The 23,043-nt window shown below is 37.2% G+C and overlaps 1 protein-coding gene and 1 long non-coding RNA gene across 4 annotated transcripts in view; one reads left to right on the top strand and one right to left on the bottom strand.

Moving 5' to 3' along the window:
- dock11 (dedicator of cytokinesis 11) overlaps nucleotides 1-16,427 on the top strand; it is a 136,430-nt gene extending 120,003 nt beyond the window's left edge. For both annotated transcript variants that reach the window (XM_079841962.1, XM_079841961.1), the window contains 3 exons: nucleotides 2,229-2,326; nucleotides 3,410-3,548; nucleotides 15,419-16,427. In XM_079841962.1, the coding sequence (XP_079698088.1) occupies nucleotides 2,229-2,326; nucleotides 3,410-3,548; nucleotides 15,419-15,508 (327 nt within the window). In that variant the 3' untranslated portion in view covers nucleotides 15,509-16,427. The remainder of the gene's footprint in view (nucleotides 1-2,228; nucleotides 2,327-3,409; nucleotides 3,549-15,418) is intronic.
- Nucleotides 16,288-20,662, bottom strand: LOC307141657. 2 transcript variants are annotated; one of them, XR_013818373.1, is made up of 3 exons: nucleotides 17,847-20,662; nucleotides 16,740-17,301; nucleotides 16,288-16,670 (listed from the first exon to the last, which is right to left on the bottom strand). It is a non-coding gene; the product is annotated as an uncharacterized lncRNA (long non-coding RNA). The 2 variants fall into 2 exon arrangements; XR_013818374.1 differs by having other exon boundaries at nucleotides 16,587-16,670; nucleotides 16,740-17,437; nucleotides 17,983-20,662.
- Nucleotides 20,663-23,043: the final 2,381 nt, after the last annotated feature.

Below are 23,043 nucleotides of genomic sequence, written 5' to 3'. Positions count from 1 at the left end.
TCGTCTTAAAGAAGAATGTCATACTCACCTAGGATGACTTGAGGGTGAACATTTCCCACAAAATTCTCCTTATTCTACATCTCATGAATCTTTGTGGAAAAAAGGATATATTATCTACAATGTGTTTATACATCATGGTAGTATTTGTTATACTGCCTTGAATTTAAACTGATTTAAATAATAAAAAACATTGCATTACAAAGCATTACAGCTTTTTGCCCATCATAACAATGAAAATGAGATGTTTTTGCATTGTGCCTCTACAATGAGAATTGGGTGGGAAATATGTTATCATTAAGTTATCGTGAAAATAATATTACAATTAACAATCATGGAGAATATCGCTCCAAAATATTTCTTCTTAGTTCTTCAATTGCTTCAATTGTAGCACCCAAAAACCTTTGTTATACACCTCTGTGTTACCATGATAACAATACATTACATGATACATGACAACAAAACGGCTCGTTATAATGCGACACAAACGTGTTGATTAAAGGTGCAGTAAGCAATTTCCGAGAAGTGCTGTTGAAAGTGGATGGGACCGAGCTGCACGACACACTTTAAGCCAATCAGCAGTAGGGGGTGTGTCCACTCATGATGGAGGAGAAGAGAGTGAGCCAATCAGCAGTAGGGGGCGTGTCCACTCATGATGGAGGAGAAGAGAGTGAGCCAATCAGCAGTAGGGGGCGTCGCCACTCATGATGGGAGAGGGGGGCGTGTCCACTCATGATGGAGGAGAAGAGAGTGAGCCAATCAGCAGTAGGGAGCGTGTCCACTCATGATGGAGGAGAAGAGAGTGAGCCAATCAGCAGTAGGGAGCGTGTCCACTCATGATGGAGGAGAAGAGAGTGAGCCAATCAGCAGTAGGGAGCGTGTCCACTCATGATGGAGGAGAAGAGAGTGAGCCAATCAGCAGTAGGGAGCGTGTCCACTCATGATGGAGGAGAAGAGAGTGAGCCAATCAGCAGTAGGGAGCGTGTCCACTCATGATGGAGGAGAAGAGAGTGAGCCAATCAGCAGTAGGGGGCGTGTCCACTCATGATGGAGGAGAAGAGAGTGAGCCAATCAGCAGTAGGGGGCGTCGCCACTCATGATGGGAGAGGGGGGCGTGTCCACTCATGATGGAGGAGAAGAGAGTGAGCCAATCAGCAGTAGGGAGCGTGTCCACTCATGATGGAGGAGAAGAGAGTGAGCCAATCAGCAGTAGGGGGCGTGTCCACTCATGATGGAGGAGAAGAGAGTGAGCCAATCAGCAGTAGGGAGCGTGTCCACTCATGATGGAGGAGAAGAGAGTGAAGGCTTGTTCGACTTGAGGCAGCCCACTCTCCCACTCTCCCACCCCATCATGTCCACTCATGATGGGGTGGGAGTGAGTGAGCCAATCAGCTGTAGGGGGCGTCCACTCATAATGGGGTGGGAGAGAGAGTGAGCCAATCAGCTGTAGGGGGCGTCCACTCATAATGGGGTGGGAGAGAGAGTGAGCCAATCAGCAGTAGGGGGCGTGTCCATTCATGATGGGGTGGGAGTGAGTGAGCCAATCAGCTGTAGGAGGCGTGTCCACTCATGATGTGGTGGGAGTGAGTGAGCCAATCAGCTGTAGGGGGCGTATCCACTCATGATGGGGGAGGAGAGAGTGAGCAGGAGGGAGATTTGAAGAAAGACTGTAGAAAGAGAGATGGCTGAGAGACATTACAAAAGAGAAAAGCTCAGAGGAATATCACTGGGAAAAGAAGAGCTATGATCAGGCAAGAGCTTTAGGACCCGCGTTAATATTAGAAAAGCTTTCCAGTTCTGGAGATACCCCTCGGTAGAAATTGCGTTCCGGTACGATCGAAAAGGGCACTTTTACGATTACAGGGAAAGAGGCTCAGCCCAACTTCCCCCCACCCTTGTGCGTGCCACTGGGAGACATCCACTCTTGCATTGCGTGCAAATATCAACAGTGTTTCTCAGAAATCACTTACTGCGCCTTTAAGATGACAGAATGCCAATTAAGTTAATTACATGCAAAACAAAATTCCTGTTGCCCTGTAACAGGGAAACAAATTAAATGTAACAAACATTTTTGCATTTTTTTTTTTACCTATGATTCTAGTATGACTACTTTCTGAGTAACATCAGAATATTCTTGTGCACGCAGTCCCAGTCGCTTACCAGCTCCTCATTGATAATGTTTTGACACACAATCATATCATGCATCTGATATCTAATTTTTGGGCTTATAGGTGAACGCGGGACCGATGGCCTATGCCCGAGCATTCCTGGATGAATCCAAATCCGGCCAATCCAATAAGAAAGTGAAGGAGCTCAAGGAAATATTCAGGTATATGCGCTATTCCCTCTGCTGTTTTTGTTGAACTTAGAAAGGGAACAAATAATAGTGGGTACATAACAAGGAAAAGACATGGTTTGTTAACAAGAAACTAAAACAACTATTACAAGGAAATTGTGCAACGCCAACATTGTTTACACCTGGTATTAAGATGCATTTTGGTCGACACCTGGTGTTTTAATCCGTCTCTTTTTTCCACTTTCCACCACCTGATTTCTTTGAGAGGAATTTGTGGGCTTTTCAGATCTTTCGCACTTCCCATAATGTTTATGCATTAGGTCAGTAGGCGGAGAGTAGGCAGTTTTTCTTAGCTCTTTGAACACATTCGACCACATGAGCATTTGCACTATGAAAAAAAATCTGGTCAAATGTGTTTTTCGACTCATAACGTTGTTTATAAATGCGTTTATACCTGTATTTAGCGTCACTCACTTGTGATCGGATTTACAAAAACACTTTTTAATACTAGATGTAAACAAGGCCCTATAGATACAGGTTTTCTGAATTTGGATACAGAGATATACAAATATTATCCATAATTCTCTTATCAGTGAGCTTGATATTAATTTGGTTTGTTTTTAGTGACACTTTTCACTTTTGCCTGGTTATAAAACATAATTGTTACATCTGGTAAAGTTTTTACGCTTTTTCTCAAGAACTTTAGATTCAAAAGAGTAGTACGGTTTCTAAAAATAGGGTACGCTGAAGTTCATGGAAGCCTTGACCCAGTAGCAACGAACTGCAGTCCCTTTTATTCAGCAGCATGTATCATCTTGCCGTGTTGCAGGAATGTATCTGTTATCATACCAGCGCATCTCATTCTTGGAAATGGTTCAGGAATTTGTTGCCATAGCACTCCTGATGACATTTGTATGACAGTTGTAGTTTTTTGAAAAACACTGTTTGTGTTTGCAAAACAAGTCAATTTTCCCCCCATAAAATGATGTCAAACGAAATCATCTGAAGCTTTTGCAGTTAACTACTCGCTAGAAATAGCACTTTAGGGTGCACACACACACTATTATTTGCTCCTTTTTCTGTTATGCCTAAATGTTTGGGTTATATGTGTTGTAGGCAATTTGTCAGTGCATGCAGCATGGCTCTGGACATCAATGAGAGACTCATCAAGGAGGATCAGTATGAGTATCATGAGGGACTAAAGGCTAACTTCAAAAGCATGGTTAAAGAGCTTTCTGAAATCATCCACGAGCAGGTATGTTTGATTGCTCATTTCCGTCTTTATAATTCTTGCAGCACAAAATTCTTGTTCTTCTTTCAACTTCTCCTACGCAACAAATTTCTGCAATGAATTCAGCTCAAACTCCATTTAAACACTTTCTAGGTCATTTGATGTGCTGTTTTTGGAAAGTTTAAGACTGGTGGTGATGTCTTTGCAATATTGGCTGACTTTCCTTTGATTTGCATAATCAATGCCCTTTTCATTTTCACATATCGGTGCGTCTCGATGTGAAATGCCACTTCTCATGAAAATGTTCACCCATCACGATTTTGTTCCTCATTTTTAGTTTCGGTGCATAAACGTCAGTAATGTATTGCTACACTCATTTCTGGAGTCGTTTGGCAATGCAGGACTGAAAAAAGGGTTTTGATTCCTTATATGATGTCCATAAATCTCCTTTATTATATTCATTCTTGTTGCATATGTCAGACCATGCATTAGGCCAACTTTCACACTCAATGGCAGTTTTTGCTAGCATTAGGAAGTTTACCTTTGGACCCTGTGCACTGGTTGTGATCGTTTTTGCAGTTGCACAAACTTTATAGCAATTACAGACTGAATTAAAATAATTCTGTGGTTCTGTACTGTCTACTCTTTTGTCCATGTAGACTCCAGGAAATGAGCTACTTTTCCCTCCGTAAACAAACCAAAAACTAATTTACTGTGTCTCCACTGGTTAAAGAATGTTATTCAAAACTTGGAGATCTCGTCAGAGAATTTTGTTGTGTTTTTGTCCTCCTCTTATGACTAGCAGTCAGTGATTAGTAGACAGGTTTGTTCGGTTAAAGCACGACAGGTTGGATCTGTTTTGGCTTGGTTATCCCGGAGATTGTGCCCTGAGATTACTTTTGCTATTGTGTACTAAAAAGAACTGTTTACTGTTTTACCCCCTCGTGTTCTGACACGGAAATAATGGACCTCTAGATTACCATGGTTTCCAATTAAACATGTTACTTTAGTGTGAATAATTGACATTTAAAGACAATTCTTATAATGTCTATATTTAATGATTTACTCATCTGCCACAATGTTTTTAAATGACCTTCATTTGGGGGCTTACCGTATACAGTGTGTATATACACACCCCTGTTAAAACTGCTGTTTTTTTTGTGATGTAAAAATGAAACAAAGAGAAATCATATCAGAACTTTTGCACCTTATGTAAAAAAAAATATAATTCATTAATTTGAAGTGACTGATTAACTCCAAATTAAATGAATTCAAGGATCTTATGAAGCATCAACGGGATCTTGTTTTGGAAAGGTCTCGCTCAGGTGATGGCTACAAAACATTTCCAAGGGATTAGTTTTTCCATGTAACCGTGTCATTGTAAAGAACTTGTCATCCTTTTAAAATGGATGAAAACATAAAGGAAAAAACTGGTCAGGGAGGCTGTCAAGAGGCCTAAAGCAATAGCTCTTTCTGGGAAGTACTAGCTCCTCCACATAAGTGAAAGTGAAAGCCAAGTATGGTAACCCATACTCAGAATTTGTCCTCTGCATTTAACCCGTCAAAGTTAGTGCATACACATTAGAAGTAGTAAACACACACACACACACTCTGCAAACCATGGACACACACACACCCGGAGCAGTGGTCAGACATTTTGCTGTGACGCCCGGGGAATGTGCTGGTCAAGTCAAGTCACCTTTATTTATATCGCGCTTTATACAAAACAAGATTGTTTCAAAGCAGTGATGATGAAACAGGAAGATGATGATGTTTTTCGGCTGTTGTTCAGCTCAAGTCAGTTCAGTGTCGATTCAGTTCCGTTGTAAACAACATCAATTATTTACTTCATTAATTTGATCTGTAAAGCTGGTACACGGCACGACGGTGGCAATCGCATGAACTTTCGACTGGAGCTTTCGATGTCGCTGCTATAGCTTCGGATAGAAAAAAGCAAGAAAATAAAAAGAGAAGTGTGCAGATGATTTGGTGAAAAGCAGAGAACACCACATAAATTCCAACTAGAGAGTCTATTTATGTGTGTGTGTCCATATGAGGTTTACCAATTTTCACGTGATTTCTCCCGAGAGGAAAAAAAAAACGCCTGCCTCGTACAGTTTACACCCGGCTTAAAATACATCCAAGCACAGCCGCACACACCCAAAGCATACACACACTCAGAGAGAGAGAGAGAAAGGTGCGTTTCAGAATTGATTCCTCTTTCATGTCTCCATGCACTTGGATGGACACACACACACACACAAAATTGTCAAAAAAACAGTCCCGGCAAGTATTCTCGTAAACACAGTCGGTTGTCTTCAGTGAATTTGGAGAATTGAGAAAGAAATCAGATGTGTATCATTATATCAGATCCGTGCATTAGCTCTTAAAATGACAGCAGCCTATAAATACCTGCTGTTGTGTAAGCATGTCAAAATTAATTATATTAAATTTATATAGTGAACCTAGTGTTATTTTATGTTTAATTATTACATTTATGTACCCGAAATGAATACAGTTAGTCCTTACTTTATTTGTCACTTTGTTATATTGTATTTATCTATGTTTGTAATTAGTGTATTTGTTCTTTTTACTGACTGTGCACTTTAATAATGTTTTAACTTTATTAGTTAGGCTAATGGTTTTTGCAGTGGTATCTGAGTATTTAGAGCAGGGGTCTCAAACTCAATTTACCTGGGGCGCTGGAGGTAGACTCTGGGTCAGGCTGGGCCGCATCAAGTATTTCACAAAAAGTGTTTCAAGTATTTCAGAAAAAAAGGAACACAACTGATATAATCTTCTCAATCTTTATTATTAACAGTTCTTCAACATGAATGTTTCTTCTGAACATGAACTGTTCCTCTGAATTTGAACTTTCCTTCTGAACATGAACGCTTCTTCAGAACAAGGCTTCTCTTGCCAACTCAATTTTTTTAAATATAGTCTATAGAAATTAAATCATTATGTAATGATGAATGATTTTAATTTTATTTCAAATAATAGACTAATTCAAAGCAAGGCCGTAACCAGATCAAACAGAACAGTGAACGAAATTCTAGGTCTAATATTAGTTCTATTTGCAAATAATATTTGCATTAATTTGTGTCAAATATATTATTAGTCCCGAGATTCTTCGCATGAGTGAATAAATACGTTTATTCGCTGTCAATATTTGAGTTCCCTAGTGGTCTAGTGGTAGAAATTTTGTAAACCGTGGCAAAGGTTCCGGGTTCGAATTCGCTCTCATATAGGTTTTTTTTTCTTCATTAAAATCAAAGATGATCATCAGTGATTGTATATTAAGAGCTTGGACACGTTTGTGTGCATTTTGGTTTGTGATTTCACCGGAAAGACTAGAGTCTCTCTCCGCAGCGGCATTAAGCGATAGATTGACGCGCTCGTCTGTGTGTGAAGACTGCACGAGCCCAAAGAGAGCGTAAACCCCGCCTACTTTGATATGATTGGACATCTCAATCAGCCTCACATTCTGTTCCTGTCAATCACGCGGTGTCAACCAATTATACTGCATGAGGGAGGGGCGAGCCAACTCTCTCTCTCACGCACACACACACAAAGGAGGCAGCAAGCGCGGCACACGCAACGACTCAGCAAAAAGGTGCTTTTCAGAACAACGCGCGGGCCGCACTAACACTATTAGACTCGACAGATTAGACTCACGCAAAAAAACAAGATGCACACATGTGTAGCCAATTTCACATGCATGAAACCAAATTCACGTGCGCAAAAATAAAATTATACATTCTTAAAATACATTTCACAAATGCAAAACACAATCCGTAGATTTACAACTGTGCACAAAAACTTTTCAATGTTGAAAATGTACAAGTTCATCCTGTAATGTGAATGTGCAAATCATCATTCACGCGTGAATTGCCTTGGATTTGTGTGTGTGTGTGTTTTTGAGACTTTCCTGGCAGCGCTCTCCTCCCACCCGGATCAGTCGAACGCTTTAGCCAATCAGATTTAACCTTATCAATCGGCCAATCATAACCGCGTGAGGGCGGGCCCACCTGGGTGTTACGTCATCAGCGTTCAACCACAGTTCGAGATCATGGCTGAGCAGCAGAGCTGTGTGCAGGTTGATCGGTTCATTTCTGTGTTTACTGAAACTAAGAAGTTAGAGATCAGTTGAAGTGATAGTTTATTAAATATGAACAGATGTAAGCAACTGCTGTGGTAATCAGATGTCCCATATGAAGAGGAAATGATGCTTGTTTTGTTGTATTTTAGCTGCAGATACAGAGCCCCTCAGACAGCTCTCTCTGTTACAATCACGCAAATGACTGCAAGCGATCATCTGGGTGGCCAATAGCTCCCACTTAGCACTGGTCTCATCGAGATTTGTTTTTTACATAGTGAAAAATATTTTTATGAGCACTCATTGTTTAGTGATGAAGATATTAAGCCATTTGTGCAACATTATACAGTGTTAAATTATTATTACACACTTGTGCCCCTGTATTTTTCAGGATTAAACACCTTTGGCGTGACATCTAGATAGCAGTCATGTTTCTTTATTCTCTTTTACACTTTGTATACGTCTTAATCTATTTACTACACATGTACTTTCATGTTCTGTATTGTCATCTCAAGGTTTTTAATGACTTTACTTTGCCTGGCAAAAAAAGCCGTTTTTAGACAAAGACGTACTGATCATAGAGATGCAATTAACATCATGCAACTAAGATTACTCAGTAAACTATATTCAATTATTTAACCATCACTTCATCTCATGCTTCCTGCTCTTCCTCTGTCTGCACCTCTTGTGCTGCTGACTGCTTTAAGATGTGTTCTGACAGAGAAAGGTCTAGTGATGACTAGATTGAACACATTTCATTTGTTAACTTTCACCTGATGTATTGCACTTAAATGTATCATTTGGCCATAAACATCTATCTTCTTTAGAAGAAAAGAAAACACTGACTGGAACACTACCAAAATCCCTGACCAGCCATGCAATGACATTGTGCTTCCAGTGCCCCGTGACTGAAGAACTTGTAACCCCGCTTCAAACTGTTAGTCATCCAATCTCACAACTATAGAAGATGTTTGTTTCTCTGTACTACATGTTGTGCTTCTTCATACTTGAGATTGTCAGTTCATCATTTAGTCACGCTCAAGTTGTTCCAAACCTGTATGAGTTTCTTTGTTCTGCTGAACACAAAGGAAGATATTTGGGAGAATGTTTGTAGCAAAGCAGATCTCGGCAGCCATTGACTATGATATTATTTTTCTCCCTACTATTTTAGTCAAAGGGGACTGAGATCTGCATGGTTACAAACATTCTTCTCAACATATTATTTTGTGTTCAGCAGAACAAAGAAACTCATACAGGTTTGGAACAACTTGAGGGTGACTAAATGGACAACATTTTCATTTTTGGGTGAACTCTTTTATCATGGCCAAGTCATTTCATATAGGTTTTATTCCCAAAGGATTAATAAACTTTTAAATTAATAAAACGTATAACTCATCAACTGTAGCAAATGTCTTTGAATCCTTAACATAAAACAAGAACGTTTAATAAGTTGAAATTTTATGAATCCTGTTGAAACAACAGTCAAAATGGATGGATTTCAACATGAGTGTTTTGAAAGAATTACAGTAGGAATGGTAAGGTCAAGGTACTGGTTGTCTCTGCAACTTCATACATCACCTGTCTTGGAAATCTTAAACAATAAAACTGCATATATATGCAGCTTAAAACAAAGCATAGATGAAACGCACACGGTCTCCAATATGCACTTCATTCCATAGATTATTATCATCAGTTGAATGTGTGGTGGACATGACATGCAGGTACAAACACACTGTTGTGACTGCTCTTTCCAGGTTAAATAATAGTACAAGACCACGTGAAAAATATCCAAAAACGTTATATTTTTCATAATCGTTTATTTATATACACCATCTCTCATCTTTCAAACCATTGTTATGCTTTCTATGGAGTTTATGAATCTAAAAGCCTACATGTGTATGGTATGCATATGCATAATTCTTTATGAAGTAAACATAAGAATCCATCAATACTTAAAATAAATGTTTATTTTCACCAGCAGTTAATAAACTATCACTTCAACTGATCTCTAACTTCTTAGTTTCAGTAAACACAGAAATTAACCGATGCACACAGCTCTGCTGCTCAGCCATGATCTCTAACTGTGGTTGAACGCTGATGACGTAACACCCAGGTGGGCCCGCCCTCACGCGGTTATGATTGGCCGATTGATAAGATTAAATCTGATTGGCTAAAGCGTTCGACTGATCCGGGTGGGAGGAGAGCGCTGCCAGGAAAGTCTCAAAAACACACACACACAAATCCAAGGCAATTCACGCGTGAATGACGATTTGCACATTCACATTACAGGATGAACTTGTACATTTTCAACATTCGAAAGTTTTTGTGTACAGTTGTAAATCTACGAATTGTGTTCTGTGAAATGTATTTTATGAATGTATAATTTTATTTTGCAAACGTGAATTTGGTTTCATGCATGTGAAATTGGCTACACATGTGTGCATCTTGAGTTATTAACGAGACTTTTCTGCTTCCATAAGTAGGGGGCCACAAAATATCACTTGAGGGCAGCGAGTTTGAGACCCCTGATTTAGAGTGAGCTTTAAGCAGTGTTGGGGAGTAAATAGATTATGTAATTGAATTACAAAATAAATGTAACAGTAATCGGGGTTACATCTGAATATTTTCTGTAAAAAGCTAGGATATGTTGAATAATATTAATTTGTTGCTTTGTCTGTTTTTGACGTGCACGATGCCTCGCTATTTAAAGCGATGCTATTTGGATGCTTTTGATTGGTTCTCGTTTGAATTTGCAGCACATCACGTCTGCCAATTACATCAATCCAATGCGCTGAAAGCTTTAGGCTACAACCATAGGCCGTAAAAAAAATATGGACGACGCGACTTCATTGACTTCCGCTGACCAGAGTTGAAGCTTTCGTAGGTCCGCACAAGTAGCGATCTCAAGACCGGAGTTGCGCAGTAGAGAGCAGGAAGTAGAGGCGCGATTATCAAAAGCCCGCCCACACTCTCACAGATGCAGAACAATTCATTATGTTGGTGTGAAATAAACAGTTATAGAAATGTAGAAATTAAAGCTAAAGCTCCAATCTCCTCCCAAAAATCCAGAAAAAATTCCGTTAGTGCCTCAGTGACAAGTTCACTCAGAGAAGCTGTCAATCTCAGCTGTCAATCATGACCTCACACCCCCCGTTTTTATAGCATCAAATAACTCACTAAAACTAAACTCATTTAAAAAACGAACACTTGAAATGAAATCGTCGTAATAAAAACTGCCTAAAATGACAGTAACCATCTTTAGGAAACAATTATTTGAAGTGTAATTGAATTGTTTAGTGTGTCTTGCGTCCATTCTAATACATGGAGAGGTGGGATTTAGGAGCTATACTGGGACCGGCCACCGGGACGCGGAGGCTTCTCTTTCTGAGAGGAGTGCTACAGGCTTGGCTACAACCTGTCTGAGAGTTGCCACCATGGCGAGTGATAAAAATGCGTTCCAGTGCTGGAAATTAGAAAAATAATAAAAAGTAATCAAATGTAATCAGTTACATTACTTTAATAAAGTAATTGAAATAGTTACACCACTTATTGCATTTTAAATGGGGTAACTTGTAATCTGTAAACTATTACAAAGGTTGCAAAGTAACCTTCCAAACACTGGCTTTCAGTAATTAATGGAAAGCAAAGTTACCCCACACACACACACATACAATTTTTTACCTTGCTGATCGGAAAAATGATCCGATCCGTGACTCAGAAACCAAACTGCACGTTTTTTGATCTGTTGAACCACTACCGGTTTCCCAAAACCATGTTGAAAAATGTGTTATGGTCTGATGAGACAATGATTGAACTTTTGGGCCAGAATTGTCAAAGGTATGTTTGGAGCAAAAACAACACAGAACATAAGCAAAAGAACACCATACACACAGTGAAGCACGATGGGGGCAGCATCATGTTCTGGGGCTGCTTCTCTTCAGCTGGTGGACTGATGCTTTAGTGAAGGTGGAGAGAATCAAGAATACTCCACACACCAGTCGATTTTGGCATATAACCTTCTGGCATCTGCTGGAAAACTGCAAATGAAGAGAACTTTCATTTTTCAGCATGATAATAGCTGCTTTTCAACCGTCGGGCCGAACGCTTCTGAGAACGGAAAGGAATGTCTCCAGTTATATTTCCACTTGAGCTTGGTTCGGCACAGCACGATTACAAACTCTTCTCGATTGGCTAACCAGGCTGAATGTCGCCACTCAGGTTTGGTCACATGTCTGTTGCCTGTCTACCAGTTTCTCTGTAGCTGACCAAGCACGCTATCTGAGTGATGTAAACACAAGTTAATAATCAAATTAAAAGAAATATCTGATTATCCTCCTTAATGCGGTCGCCATTTACATCTCATACCGTCCGTGAACTCTTGCTCTGTTATCAGCCTCACAGCGGAAATTAAACCATATCCGTAACGGTTAAGCAACGAGAATGAGTGTGGAAATGCGGCTAATGACCCAAAACACACAACCAAATCAACAAAAGCATGCCTTCAGCCAAGAAAAATGAACTTTTTGGAATGGCCCAGTCAGAGCCCAGACCTGAATCCTGTAGAAAATCTGAAGAGGGCCGGGACCAGGAATCAAGATGTGCCAAGCTAAAAGACTTCTATCCAAACAGACAATAAAATCAAAAGGTGCTCCAAATAAGTATTAATTCGGGGTTGTGTTTTTTTTTTTTTTTAATTCTGTCGCCTTACATAGGTTGTATTTTTATAAATGTGCAAAAGTTTTGATATGATTTATCCAGGGGTGTGTAGACTTTTATATCCATTGTATATGATTTGGTTTGATTTGTTTATTATCATATAGAATTTATTTCAAAGTTTAATTCATTGACAATCCTATTTATTGTATTTAAATAATGAAAGTTTTGTGAATGTCATGGAATATGCTTTGAAACATCTCGCTGCACAGATGTACCCTGTGCAAAAGAAACATCTCTAGCAATTTGTTAATGTTGTTTTTGAAATCATGGTGAGTGTTTGATGCCAGTGTTATCAGTGGTGGAAAGCAACGGTGTTCTCTTGGTGTTGGTCTTCCCGCTTCATTCTATTGCTTAAAGGGATAGTTTGTCTTCTTTAGTTGAACAGTAAAGAATATTTTTAGCTGAAACTGTGGTCCTTGGAGATTCATATAATGCAAGTCAATGGCTACCGTCACTTTGAGAGTCACCAAAAACATACAGGCAAATCAAAAATAATATCCGTGGCTTCTGTCTATAAACTGTAAAAAAAATATGGAGGTAATGTCCGTGAAGTCCCCCATAGGATTCTGAAGAGCCGTTTTGAAGCGTAAAGTATGGTCGAGCTGGCCGTCGCCATCTTGGCAGCGCATCATCGCTCGTCACTCCCGGATAACAGAAAATGGGCAAAGAGGTGGGACGTGGGCGGAGCTTAAGTGACGCAATGACTAATAGACAGCAGATGAATGGCTATCCACCTGTCACTCAAAGTGGCCACGCCCTTAATTATGCAGAACTGTAAGGCTTTATATAATGAAAACAAAGAGTTATAAAAAAAATTCACCCCCCCTCACAGTTGTCATGAAGGGCAAAATTAGCCGTATAGACCAAACCCACAATTTGTCCCAGGCTGTAAACATGTTTTTTTCTGCTGTAAAGTTGGCCATTTTAACATGGGGCTCAATGAGATTCTGCTCCCTTCTAGAGCCTGTCTCTAGCGGCCAGTCGATTAATTGCAGTTTAAGTCACTTCCGTATTGGCTTCAAGAGAAACTGCAGGAGGTTGCCGCTTGCTCCTTACGATACATTAACGTCTTATGAAGCGAAACAATGTATGAAAAGTTAATCTAGCCACTTTGGCAGAATTTTATATATAATATATACAGTTTTCAGTTGTATTTTTTGAAAAGGCATCTGAAATAATAAACTAAGCGCAATGTAGTGTTGTGAAAAATATAGATTTTTCGATACAATTTGATTCCAAATGATCTGAAACGCTTCCAATTTTCCGCAAAATAGATACACGATACCAGCGATCTCTCTCTCTCTCTTTCTCTCTCTCTCTCTCTCTCTCTCTCTCTCTTTCTCTCATCTCTCCGACAGCGAGTTACACACAAACCCGCCTCCCCTCACTGATTCGTTTCATTTGAATATTGCTGGTTTTACAGCGATGTGGGATTGCGTATTGCGCATAATTTAACTCGCTATGCGTGCACATAAAGCCGCCTCTCAGTACTACATTTAGTTCTTTTTTGCGTTTAAACAGTCAAATACACACAACATAATGTCAAAATGCCAGTCTTGGCGAGGATTTACGTAAACACAGTCAGCTATGTTTTAAGTGAATGTAAACAGTTGAGAAAGAAAACTCATGTGTAACAGTATAATGGATCCGTGTGTCAGCTCTTAAAGTGACAGCAGCCTAATAAACCTGCTAAGATAATATTAAAAATATCTATATGGCGGTTTTTCCTCATGGTATCGATGTCAAAACTGTGGCCAGTGAAAATGCTGAGTGGCTAGCAACTTTGGAAAACCACGAGCCACAGTGGCTGGTGAGCAGAAGAGTTAAAGGGTACACAACACACACACACACACACACAGTTTCTGCCAGTCTCATGTTAATCTTGACTGCCTATAGAGTAGTGTTGCATCCTTCATATCTCCGAAGAGTCTTTAGTTTTAGCAGATTAATAAAAGACAGATACGCTGTGCCGATTCTTTCCTGAAAACATTCGAGCTCGTGCAGTGGGAGCGAAAGGGACACAAGCACACACACAAAATACATCATGGCATTATCCATGCTAATTCATGCTAACGACTAAAACATGCTGAATCATGTTATCAAGTGTTAATTCATGTTAGCAAACATGCTAATTCACATTACAAGTGTTCTAATCCATGATAACAACATGCTTAAATGCTAAATCATGCTAGTGACATGCTAATTCATGCTAGCAACATGCTATTTCAGGCTAGCAATGTGTTAAAACATGATAGCATCATCCAAATTCATGTTAAACGTGTTAACATCCTGCTTTCAATCTTTTAGATGCCACGGACCCTCAAATATGACCATCCCTGTGTGAGGGACCCCATCCTAAAACTTATAAGGCATCCGTCTTTTATAAACACTCAATTCATACACAAAAAATTTTATATTATAAATCTAAAAGTAGTTTCAGTTCCATTATTATATATTTTGTTCTACTCAATGTAGTAATGTATTGTTATATGTATTATTTTTATGTTAACCATTTATTTATTTTAATCTCATTTCATTTATTTAATAGATTAATAAGTAACTAATATATATATTTTTTACAGGTTTTTTTTTACCTTTGTTAATACATTAGTTCCTCTCTTACACAGTTGCAGCAAGCGAGGGTTTGCCTGTGTGACTAAGGCTTAATGTATCATGAATATGAAAAAACAAAACTATTACTGGAAATGTGAATGTGGTAATCTTTTGCAACATGGTTTGGTCACTGGTAAAAACAACTCCGCAAGAAAGTGCTTTTTTCTTCTCTTTGCTATGCTGTCCTCTTAATACTTTTTCCGCTTCTAATGTGTCTCTGTTTTTCTTCCTTATGCTGCCATTTCCTATAGATTGAGCTCTAGGTAACTGCTTTTGTTGCACAAAAGTGTTTGTCTCATTGTCTTTTTAAATATTAGTGCATGCAGTTGCTGTATCCTATGAATATATACTGTAATTGTACGTGTGTGTGGGTGTGAGAGATGGGTGTGAGCGAGATCGTGTTATCAGCTAATTGCGTCTTCCATGACCTTGTTGTGAAATCCTGTTTTCATTTTCCGTGGCTCAGATCTTCCAGGAGGATATGATGCGTTCCCTGCTGCAGAACTCTCTCCATGTGTTCAGCGCCATCAGTGGAACCTCCACCGACCTGAGCTAGAACCCGACGCTTGGACTATCAGCTCTCCTCAAAACTGAATGTACAAATCAAGATCCTAGGCCTTCAACAAGCATCCCTTCAGGCAACAAGAATGTCAGCGTCTTTGCCACGTCGTACTTGTCGTGTGCAGCTTGTACACATTGCTTTTATAATTCATTTAAAAAGCAACAATCCTGCTCTTATCGAGTTTGCATCGATCTAGGCTCACATTAACATGTTTTTTTTTTTTTTTTTTTTGTATTGTATTTTGTGGTATTTTTTCCACCTTTACTGATCATTATGGAAGCTTATATCCATGCTCTGGTCAATCATAATTAGAGCATAAAAGGTCATAATTATCACATCGAAAAGTTGAAATTGGCATAAAGTCTAAATTATGACATTATGTACGGAGCCCTTAAAGGGGCATTGTGATGGGAAAAAATATGAGCATGTCATTAGCATGATTTAACATGTTGTTAGCATTGAATTAGCATGATCTAGCATGTTGTTAGCATAATCGCATAATTACGGAGCCCCTAAAGGCACATGTTGATGGAAGAAAATATGAGATATGAAAAAATATGTCTTGAAAAAAGTATGCTTTGAACACAATGCAAAGCATCGGAATATATTTTTTTCCCCTCCCATCTATGTTAATTCATGTTAATGAAATGCTAATTCATGTTGACATGCTAACATGTTAAATCATGCAAACAAAATGTTAATTCATGTTAATTAAATGCTAATTCGTGTTAACATGTTAAAATCATGCTAACAAAATGTTAACATGTTAAATCATACTAATGATATGCTAATTAAGGCTAGCAACATGGTAAATCGTGTGTTAAAACATGTTAAATCATGCTAGCAAACATGCTAATTTATGCTAACAACATGGTAATTTGTGATAATTTGTGAATTCATGTTAATGAAATGTTAATTCATGTTAACATGTTAAATCATGCTAACAACATGTTAAACCATACTAATGACGCTAATTAATTCTAGCAACATGGTAATTCATGACAGCAGCGTGTTAAAACATGTTAAATCATGCTAGCAAACATGCTAATTAATGCTAACACCATGATAATTCATGATAGCAGCGTGTTAAAACATGTTAAATCATGCTAATGACATGTTAATTCATGTTAACATGTTAAATAATGCTAACAAAATGCTAACATGTTAAATCATATTAATGACATGTTAATTCATGTTAACATGTTAAATAATGCTAACAAAATGCTAACATGTTAAATCATGCTAATGACATGTTAATTCATGTTAATGAAATTGTAATTAATTCTAACATGTTAAATCATGCTAACAAAATGTTAACATGTTAAATCATACTAATGATATGCTAATTAAGGCTAGCAACGTGGTAAATCGTGTGTTAAAACATGTTAAATCATGCTAGCAAACATGCTAATTTATGCTAACAACATGGTAATTTGTGAATTCATGTTAATGAAATGTTAATTCATGTTAACATGTTAAATCATGCTAACAACATGTTAAACCATACTAATGACGCTAATTAATTCTAGCAACATGGTAATTCATGACAGCAGCGTGTTAAAACATGTTAAATCATGCTAGCAAACATGATAATTAATGCTAACACCATGATAATTCATGATAGCAGCGTGTTAAAACATGTTAAATCATGCTAATGACATGTTAATTCATGTTAACATGTTAAATAATGCTAACAAAATGCTAACATGTTAAATCATGCTAATGACATGTTAATTCATGTTAACATGTTAAATAATGCTAACAAAATGCTAACATGTTAAATTATACTAATGACATGTTAATTCATGTTAACATGTTAAATAATGCTAACAAAATGCTAACATGTTAAATCATACTAATGACATGTTAATTCATGTTAACATGTTAAATAATGCTAACAAAATGCTAACATGTTAAATTATACTAATGACATGTTAATTCATGTTAACATGTTAAATAATGCTAACAAAATGCTAACATGTTAAATCATGCTAATGACATGTTAATTCATGTTAACATGTTAAATAATGCTAACAAAATGCTAACATGTTAAATCATACTAATGACATGTTAATTCATGTTAACATGTTAAATAATGCTAACAAAATGCTAACATGTTAAATTATACTAATGACATGTTAATTCATGTTAACATGTTAAATAATGCTAACAAAATGCTAACATGTTAAATCATACTAATGACATGTTAATTCATGTTAACATGTTAAATAATGCTAACAAAATGCTAACATGTTAAATCATACTAATGACATGTTAATTCATGTTAACATGTTAAATAATGCTAACAAAATGCTAACATGTTAAATTATACTAATGACATGTTAATTCATGTTAACATGTTAAATAATGCTAACAAAATGCTAACATGTTAAATCATGCTAATGACATGTTAATTCATGTTAACATGTTAAATAATGCTAACAAAATGCTAACATGTTAAATCATACTAATGACATGTTAATTCATGTTAACATGTTAAATAATGCTAACAAAATGCTAACATGTTAAATCATACTAATGACATGTTAATTCATGTTAATGAAATTCTAATTAATTCTAACATGTTAAATCATGCTAACAAAATGTTAACAACATGTTAAATCATACTAACGACATGCTAATTAATGCTAGCAACATGGTAATTCGTAATGGCAGCGTGTTAAAACATGTTAAATCATGCTAGCAACATGCTAATTCATGCTAAAAACATGGTAATTCGTGATAGCAGCGTGTTAAAACATGCTAAATCCTGCTAGCAAAAATGCTAATTCATGCTACAAGCGTGGCAAATCATGATAGCAGCGTGGTAAAACAACATGTTAAAACATTTTAACATCCTACTAATTCATGTTAAATCATACTAATGACATGCTAATTAATGCTAGCAACATGGTAATACGTGATAGCAGCATTGAAACATGTTAAATCATGCAGACTCATGGCAACAACATGCTTAAACATGTCGATAACATGTTAGATCATGTTAGCAAAATGCTACTAACATGATAAATTCATGCTAGTAGCATGGTAATTCATGATAGCAGCGTGGTAAAACATGTCAACAACATGTTAAATCATGTCAGCAGCATGTTAATTCATGCTACAAGTGTGCTAAATCATGATAGCAACATGCTGATCCATGCCAACAAGATGTTAATTCATGCTAGCAATGTGTTAAAGCACGTTACCAAAATGTTAATCCATGCTAGTAATGTGCCAAAACATGTTAACATCCTGCTAATTCATGCTAAATCCTGCTAGCAACATAAAACATTTTAACATCCTGCTAATTCATGTTAAATCATGCTAGCAACATGCTAATTCATGCTAAAACATTTTAACAATGTGGTAAATCGTGTTAGAAATGTGTTTCCATGCCGTCCAAAATGTCATTTTCAACCATTCAATTCAAACTTAAGCTTATCAAAGTTATTTCAAACTTTCAGCTTTTTTCACACCAACTTACTCTACGTTTACTCATCTAGTTATGATTTAGTATGTCGTTATTTTGTTGTGATTATGACTTTTAATGTTATAATTATGATTTACCAAAGCATGATTTTGGGGATTCCATAGACCATATATTCAGCCATCTCTATATGACAACTTTTTATGATCCAATCAATCATCAATGGATAAAATCCATAATTTGATCAAGTCCATTTTCCGATTCTTGTATTCTTGGTGCCAATGCCATTGCATTTTTCTCTGTGTTGTACAATCTATGTTCTGCATCTCAGACAAACTGTCCGTTTATATTGCAGGGACGCCACTGGAAATAAAACGTGCAGTGTAGATCACCCAGCACACCAAAGATCAAGTGGACAGTTTATATTATATGCTTACATTTCCATATCGTACAGCATTTACATCGACGGTTTTACTTTCTGAAAAGGTCAGGTGATCTTAAAGCCTAAAGCCGAATCTTTGTACTGAATGATGAAATTCACAATTGTCAAAAAGCCATAAACATGATGACAATAGAGCGCCCACATTCTCAGTGGTATTTTTGCCATTCATTTTCTCCATTTATCTTCAGAAAAGTTCGGATACAAACCCAACCAACTAGCTTCGAGGTGAATTACATTGCATACTTAAATACTGTAAATAATGGACGGTACATTTTTTTTATTTTTATAGTTTTTTTTAAATTGTGTAATCAAAAAAACAATGGTACGATGAAAAATTGACTTTTAATTATTGATATAATAATTGAATTATTCACTGAACAAAATCATGACCTTAATTGACCTTTTTGCCCATATTTATGCCTGGTGCAAACTGAATGTTGTGTAATTGAGAGAAATGTGGTTGGCTGTTTAAGAAGTCAATGTTGCCAACTGCCGAAAAGAAGAATATAAACTCGCTACTACTGTATGTGGTCAAATCATATCATGTCCCTCTTCCTTATTTTCAGTAGTTCACATCAACGCAGTGGTTACTGGGTCTGGCTGCGAGTTTGTAGGACTCGACTAAGATCAGTGTGTTCATAAACAGAAGCCGCCTGAAGTTAAAATGATGTTATAGAAATATATACTGTAAATGCAAAGCTTTTTTTAAATGAATGCATACCCCGTATGGTGGAGAACAACTGACTTAATGGGCAGAGTGGAACAGCATAGATATTGATATCCAGTTTTGGCAGACTTGATTCCCATTGTGTGTGTGTGTGGACCTTAGTTTTTTGGGCTGGTCCTTGTTACTGCCCGCTGATACAGCCAGAACAACCTATCCAGGGCTAATTTATTCACACACAAAAAATGCTGTTAATATTTACACTGAATATGCAAATTGCAGACAGAGGATATGTAGATTTATATAGGAAATTGTCCATTTGTTGTAAATGCGCGTGTGTGTGTGTGTGTGTGAATGGAAACGTATACAGTATTGACAAAGCAGTATTTGCGAGCAGTTGTCATCTTTTAAATATCTGCAGTTACTAGTTTAGTAATAAAGTCATATTCTGATCGACAATAGACAGTGAATTTACTAGAAAGAGGAAAGCGTGAGACAAGCTGCCGTTTCCGAAGATCAGTTTCATTCATTTCTTCAAGTTGTGTCAGCATATAATGTATGTTTTCTCTCATCTGTGGTCTGTAGTTCATAAGATAAACAAATATTTCTTTTAAAAAAAAATGTCTTTGGTGGTGTTTATTCTAAGCTCTTTTAAACTCTGTTTTCCCATGGTAGTGGGATGTTAGATAAAATCTGCCCCTTGTCTGTAAAACAGGTTTCAGAGCCCATTCAATCCCTAATTCCAAAGAAAATGTGATACCTTTGCATTGGAAACGTTCACGGTAAAAAAATGTATCTGCTATTTACCTTAAAAAATATGATGGTAACTATATTACACATAATATTTTTGAGTCGTTTTTAAGGCTTGTTTTTAATGGAATCTACCTGAATAAATCATGTAAAATCTCCTTAATTATTTAGTCAATGAAACAATTCATTTAATATTTTTCTTTTAAAAAATGGTGTAAATTAGAGTGAATGGAAATGACCTGTTTATATTTGACTTTGAGTTACATTATATAATTAATAGACTGTATGCCAGCACAGCACAAGTAGAAACAAACCTGCTACTGCACACTGGAACAAAAGTGTGTTGGATTTACATTATTTAATTGTGTACATTGGTCCCACATGAAGCAATTAAGTTCAACAAACATAATTTGTTCATGTAACATCAACATCATTGAATGAATACATTTTGAGCGACTCAATTAAAGGGGCACTTCAGCGCTGGGAAGATGAATGTGTATTTAAACTGGGTCATTTATGTAGTAGAAATGTGATATTATTTTTGAATTTGGTGCCTTCTAGACCGAGAAAAGACAGAAAATGTATTTTTGTCTCATGTGAATGAAAGACAACAACTCCCAGAATGCACTTGCTTCGCTGCCCTATGAGGCCACTCCCTACACCGTCGTTTTGATCTTCATAGTAATACAATAATTTTGTTCAGTTAGAGAATAAACACTACAATTAAAAACTGAACGTGTCTTTTCAATAAAGTGTGAGTGAGCCGAACGAAAGTCACAGACGCCGCAGATTTCATTTATCACGAGAGGGAAGTAAGAGCTGAGGTAAGCGCGGCAGTCATTCTCTGCGATCATGCCTATGGAAGCTTAACTTTCATAGGAATTCATTGAAAAGTTGAAACCCTCACTTTGCTCTGCACCGCTCCATTATTAATGCCCGAACCAAGCGGCCGAGCGCATTTACATTCTGTGTGTGAGATCTCTCCCCTACGGGCGGGTTGATAACATGCGGAACAGCTCCTTCTACTGGCTGTAGTCTTTAGCCTCTGGCCAAAAAATCCTCAGATGACACAAAATGACAATATTTGCGTCATCGGAGGATTTTTTCCAGAAATAAAATGCATAATTCTCTCATCTCAGGGGGATATGAGGGGGGAAAGTACCATAATTTGAATATACTACCGGGTTTCTACTGATACAAAGCCTAATGCTAAACCACTGAAGTGACCCTTTAAGTAGCCTCAAAGTGATTTTTATATGGCTCCCTGACATGATTCATGCATTCAATTTCATATATTCATTCATCCACTTCAATTTCATATATTTTAATGTTACACAACTGAATTGTAAAACTGCACTAGCTAGTTGTCAAACTTTTAGCTAGCAATAGCACACATTAGCATCTTAAATGCTAAGCATTAAAGCTCCTTCAGCACAGCAGTTATGGCATTAGCCAAATGCTCCACTGCAATTTAAATTCTTCTAATAATTCCAACATAATTTACTATTAAACACAATCAAGTCTCCCCTTTCTCATCTTGCTCAAAATACATAAAATAACACTTACATATACAATAACAACATTTACTCTCTCTTAATTAGCCATATACAAAGCATGCTGGAAACTAACAAGCCCCGCCCAGTTTCAGTTAATGCAACAAATCATTCATGTAATCTCAACAGAAACGGATTAAGAAAACTTCAATTTGACTTATATTTAAGTGGATTGAACACAATCAATTTAACCCTCTGGTGCTCTTCGGTCATTTCTGACCGGAAAATTTTCTGTTTTGAAATGTTAAAAATCACAGCTTCATCGGAATGATATGAAACTTGGTGACTTTTCTTGCATTAGGTATGTAAACACACAAAAAAAATGGGGTCATGATTTGAGCATGCTAATTGGTCGTAAAAAAAAAAAAGTAGCGTTCATTGTCTTCGTTCATAAATGACCGACCATAGGAAATGAATGGGAAATCGGCAAAAACACAAAAATTCTCCGAATATTTGTTTGTACAATCTACAAATCGGCCACAATGCTGAAAAAAAGTCATCAAGAGTGTGATATTGACACATCCACACACACACACTCACACACACACACGCACACCTATGAAAAACTGAACCTATGAAACATATTTGGAATTTTAAAAAATCACAGCTTCATCAGAATGATATGAAACTTGGTTACTTTTCTAGCATTATATATTTAAACACACAAGGCCATGATTCGAGTATGCTAAG

The sequence above is a fragment of the Gobio gobio genome, assembly GCF_949357685.1.
Source record: "Gobio gobio genome assembly, chromosome: 2".
NCBI classification, from domain to species: domain Eukaryota; kingdom Metazoa; phylum Chordata; class Actinopteri; order Cypriniformes; family Gobionidae; genus Gobio; species Gobio gobio.
The sequence above is the reverse complement of the archived record's forward strand: the minus strand, read 5'-3'. Positions and strand labels throughout refer to the sequence as shown.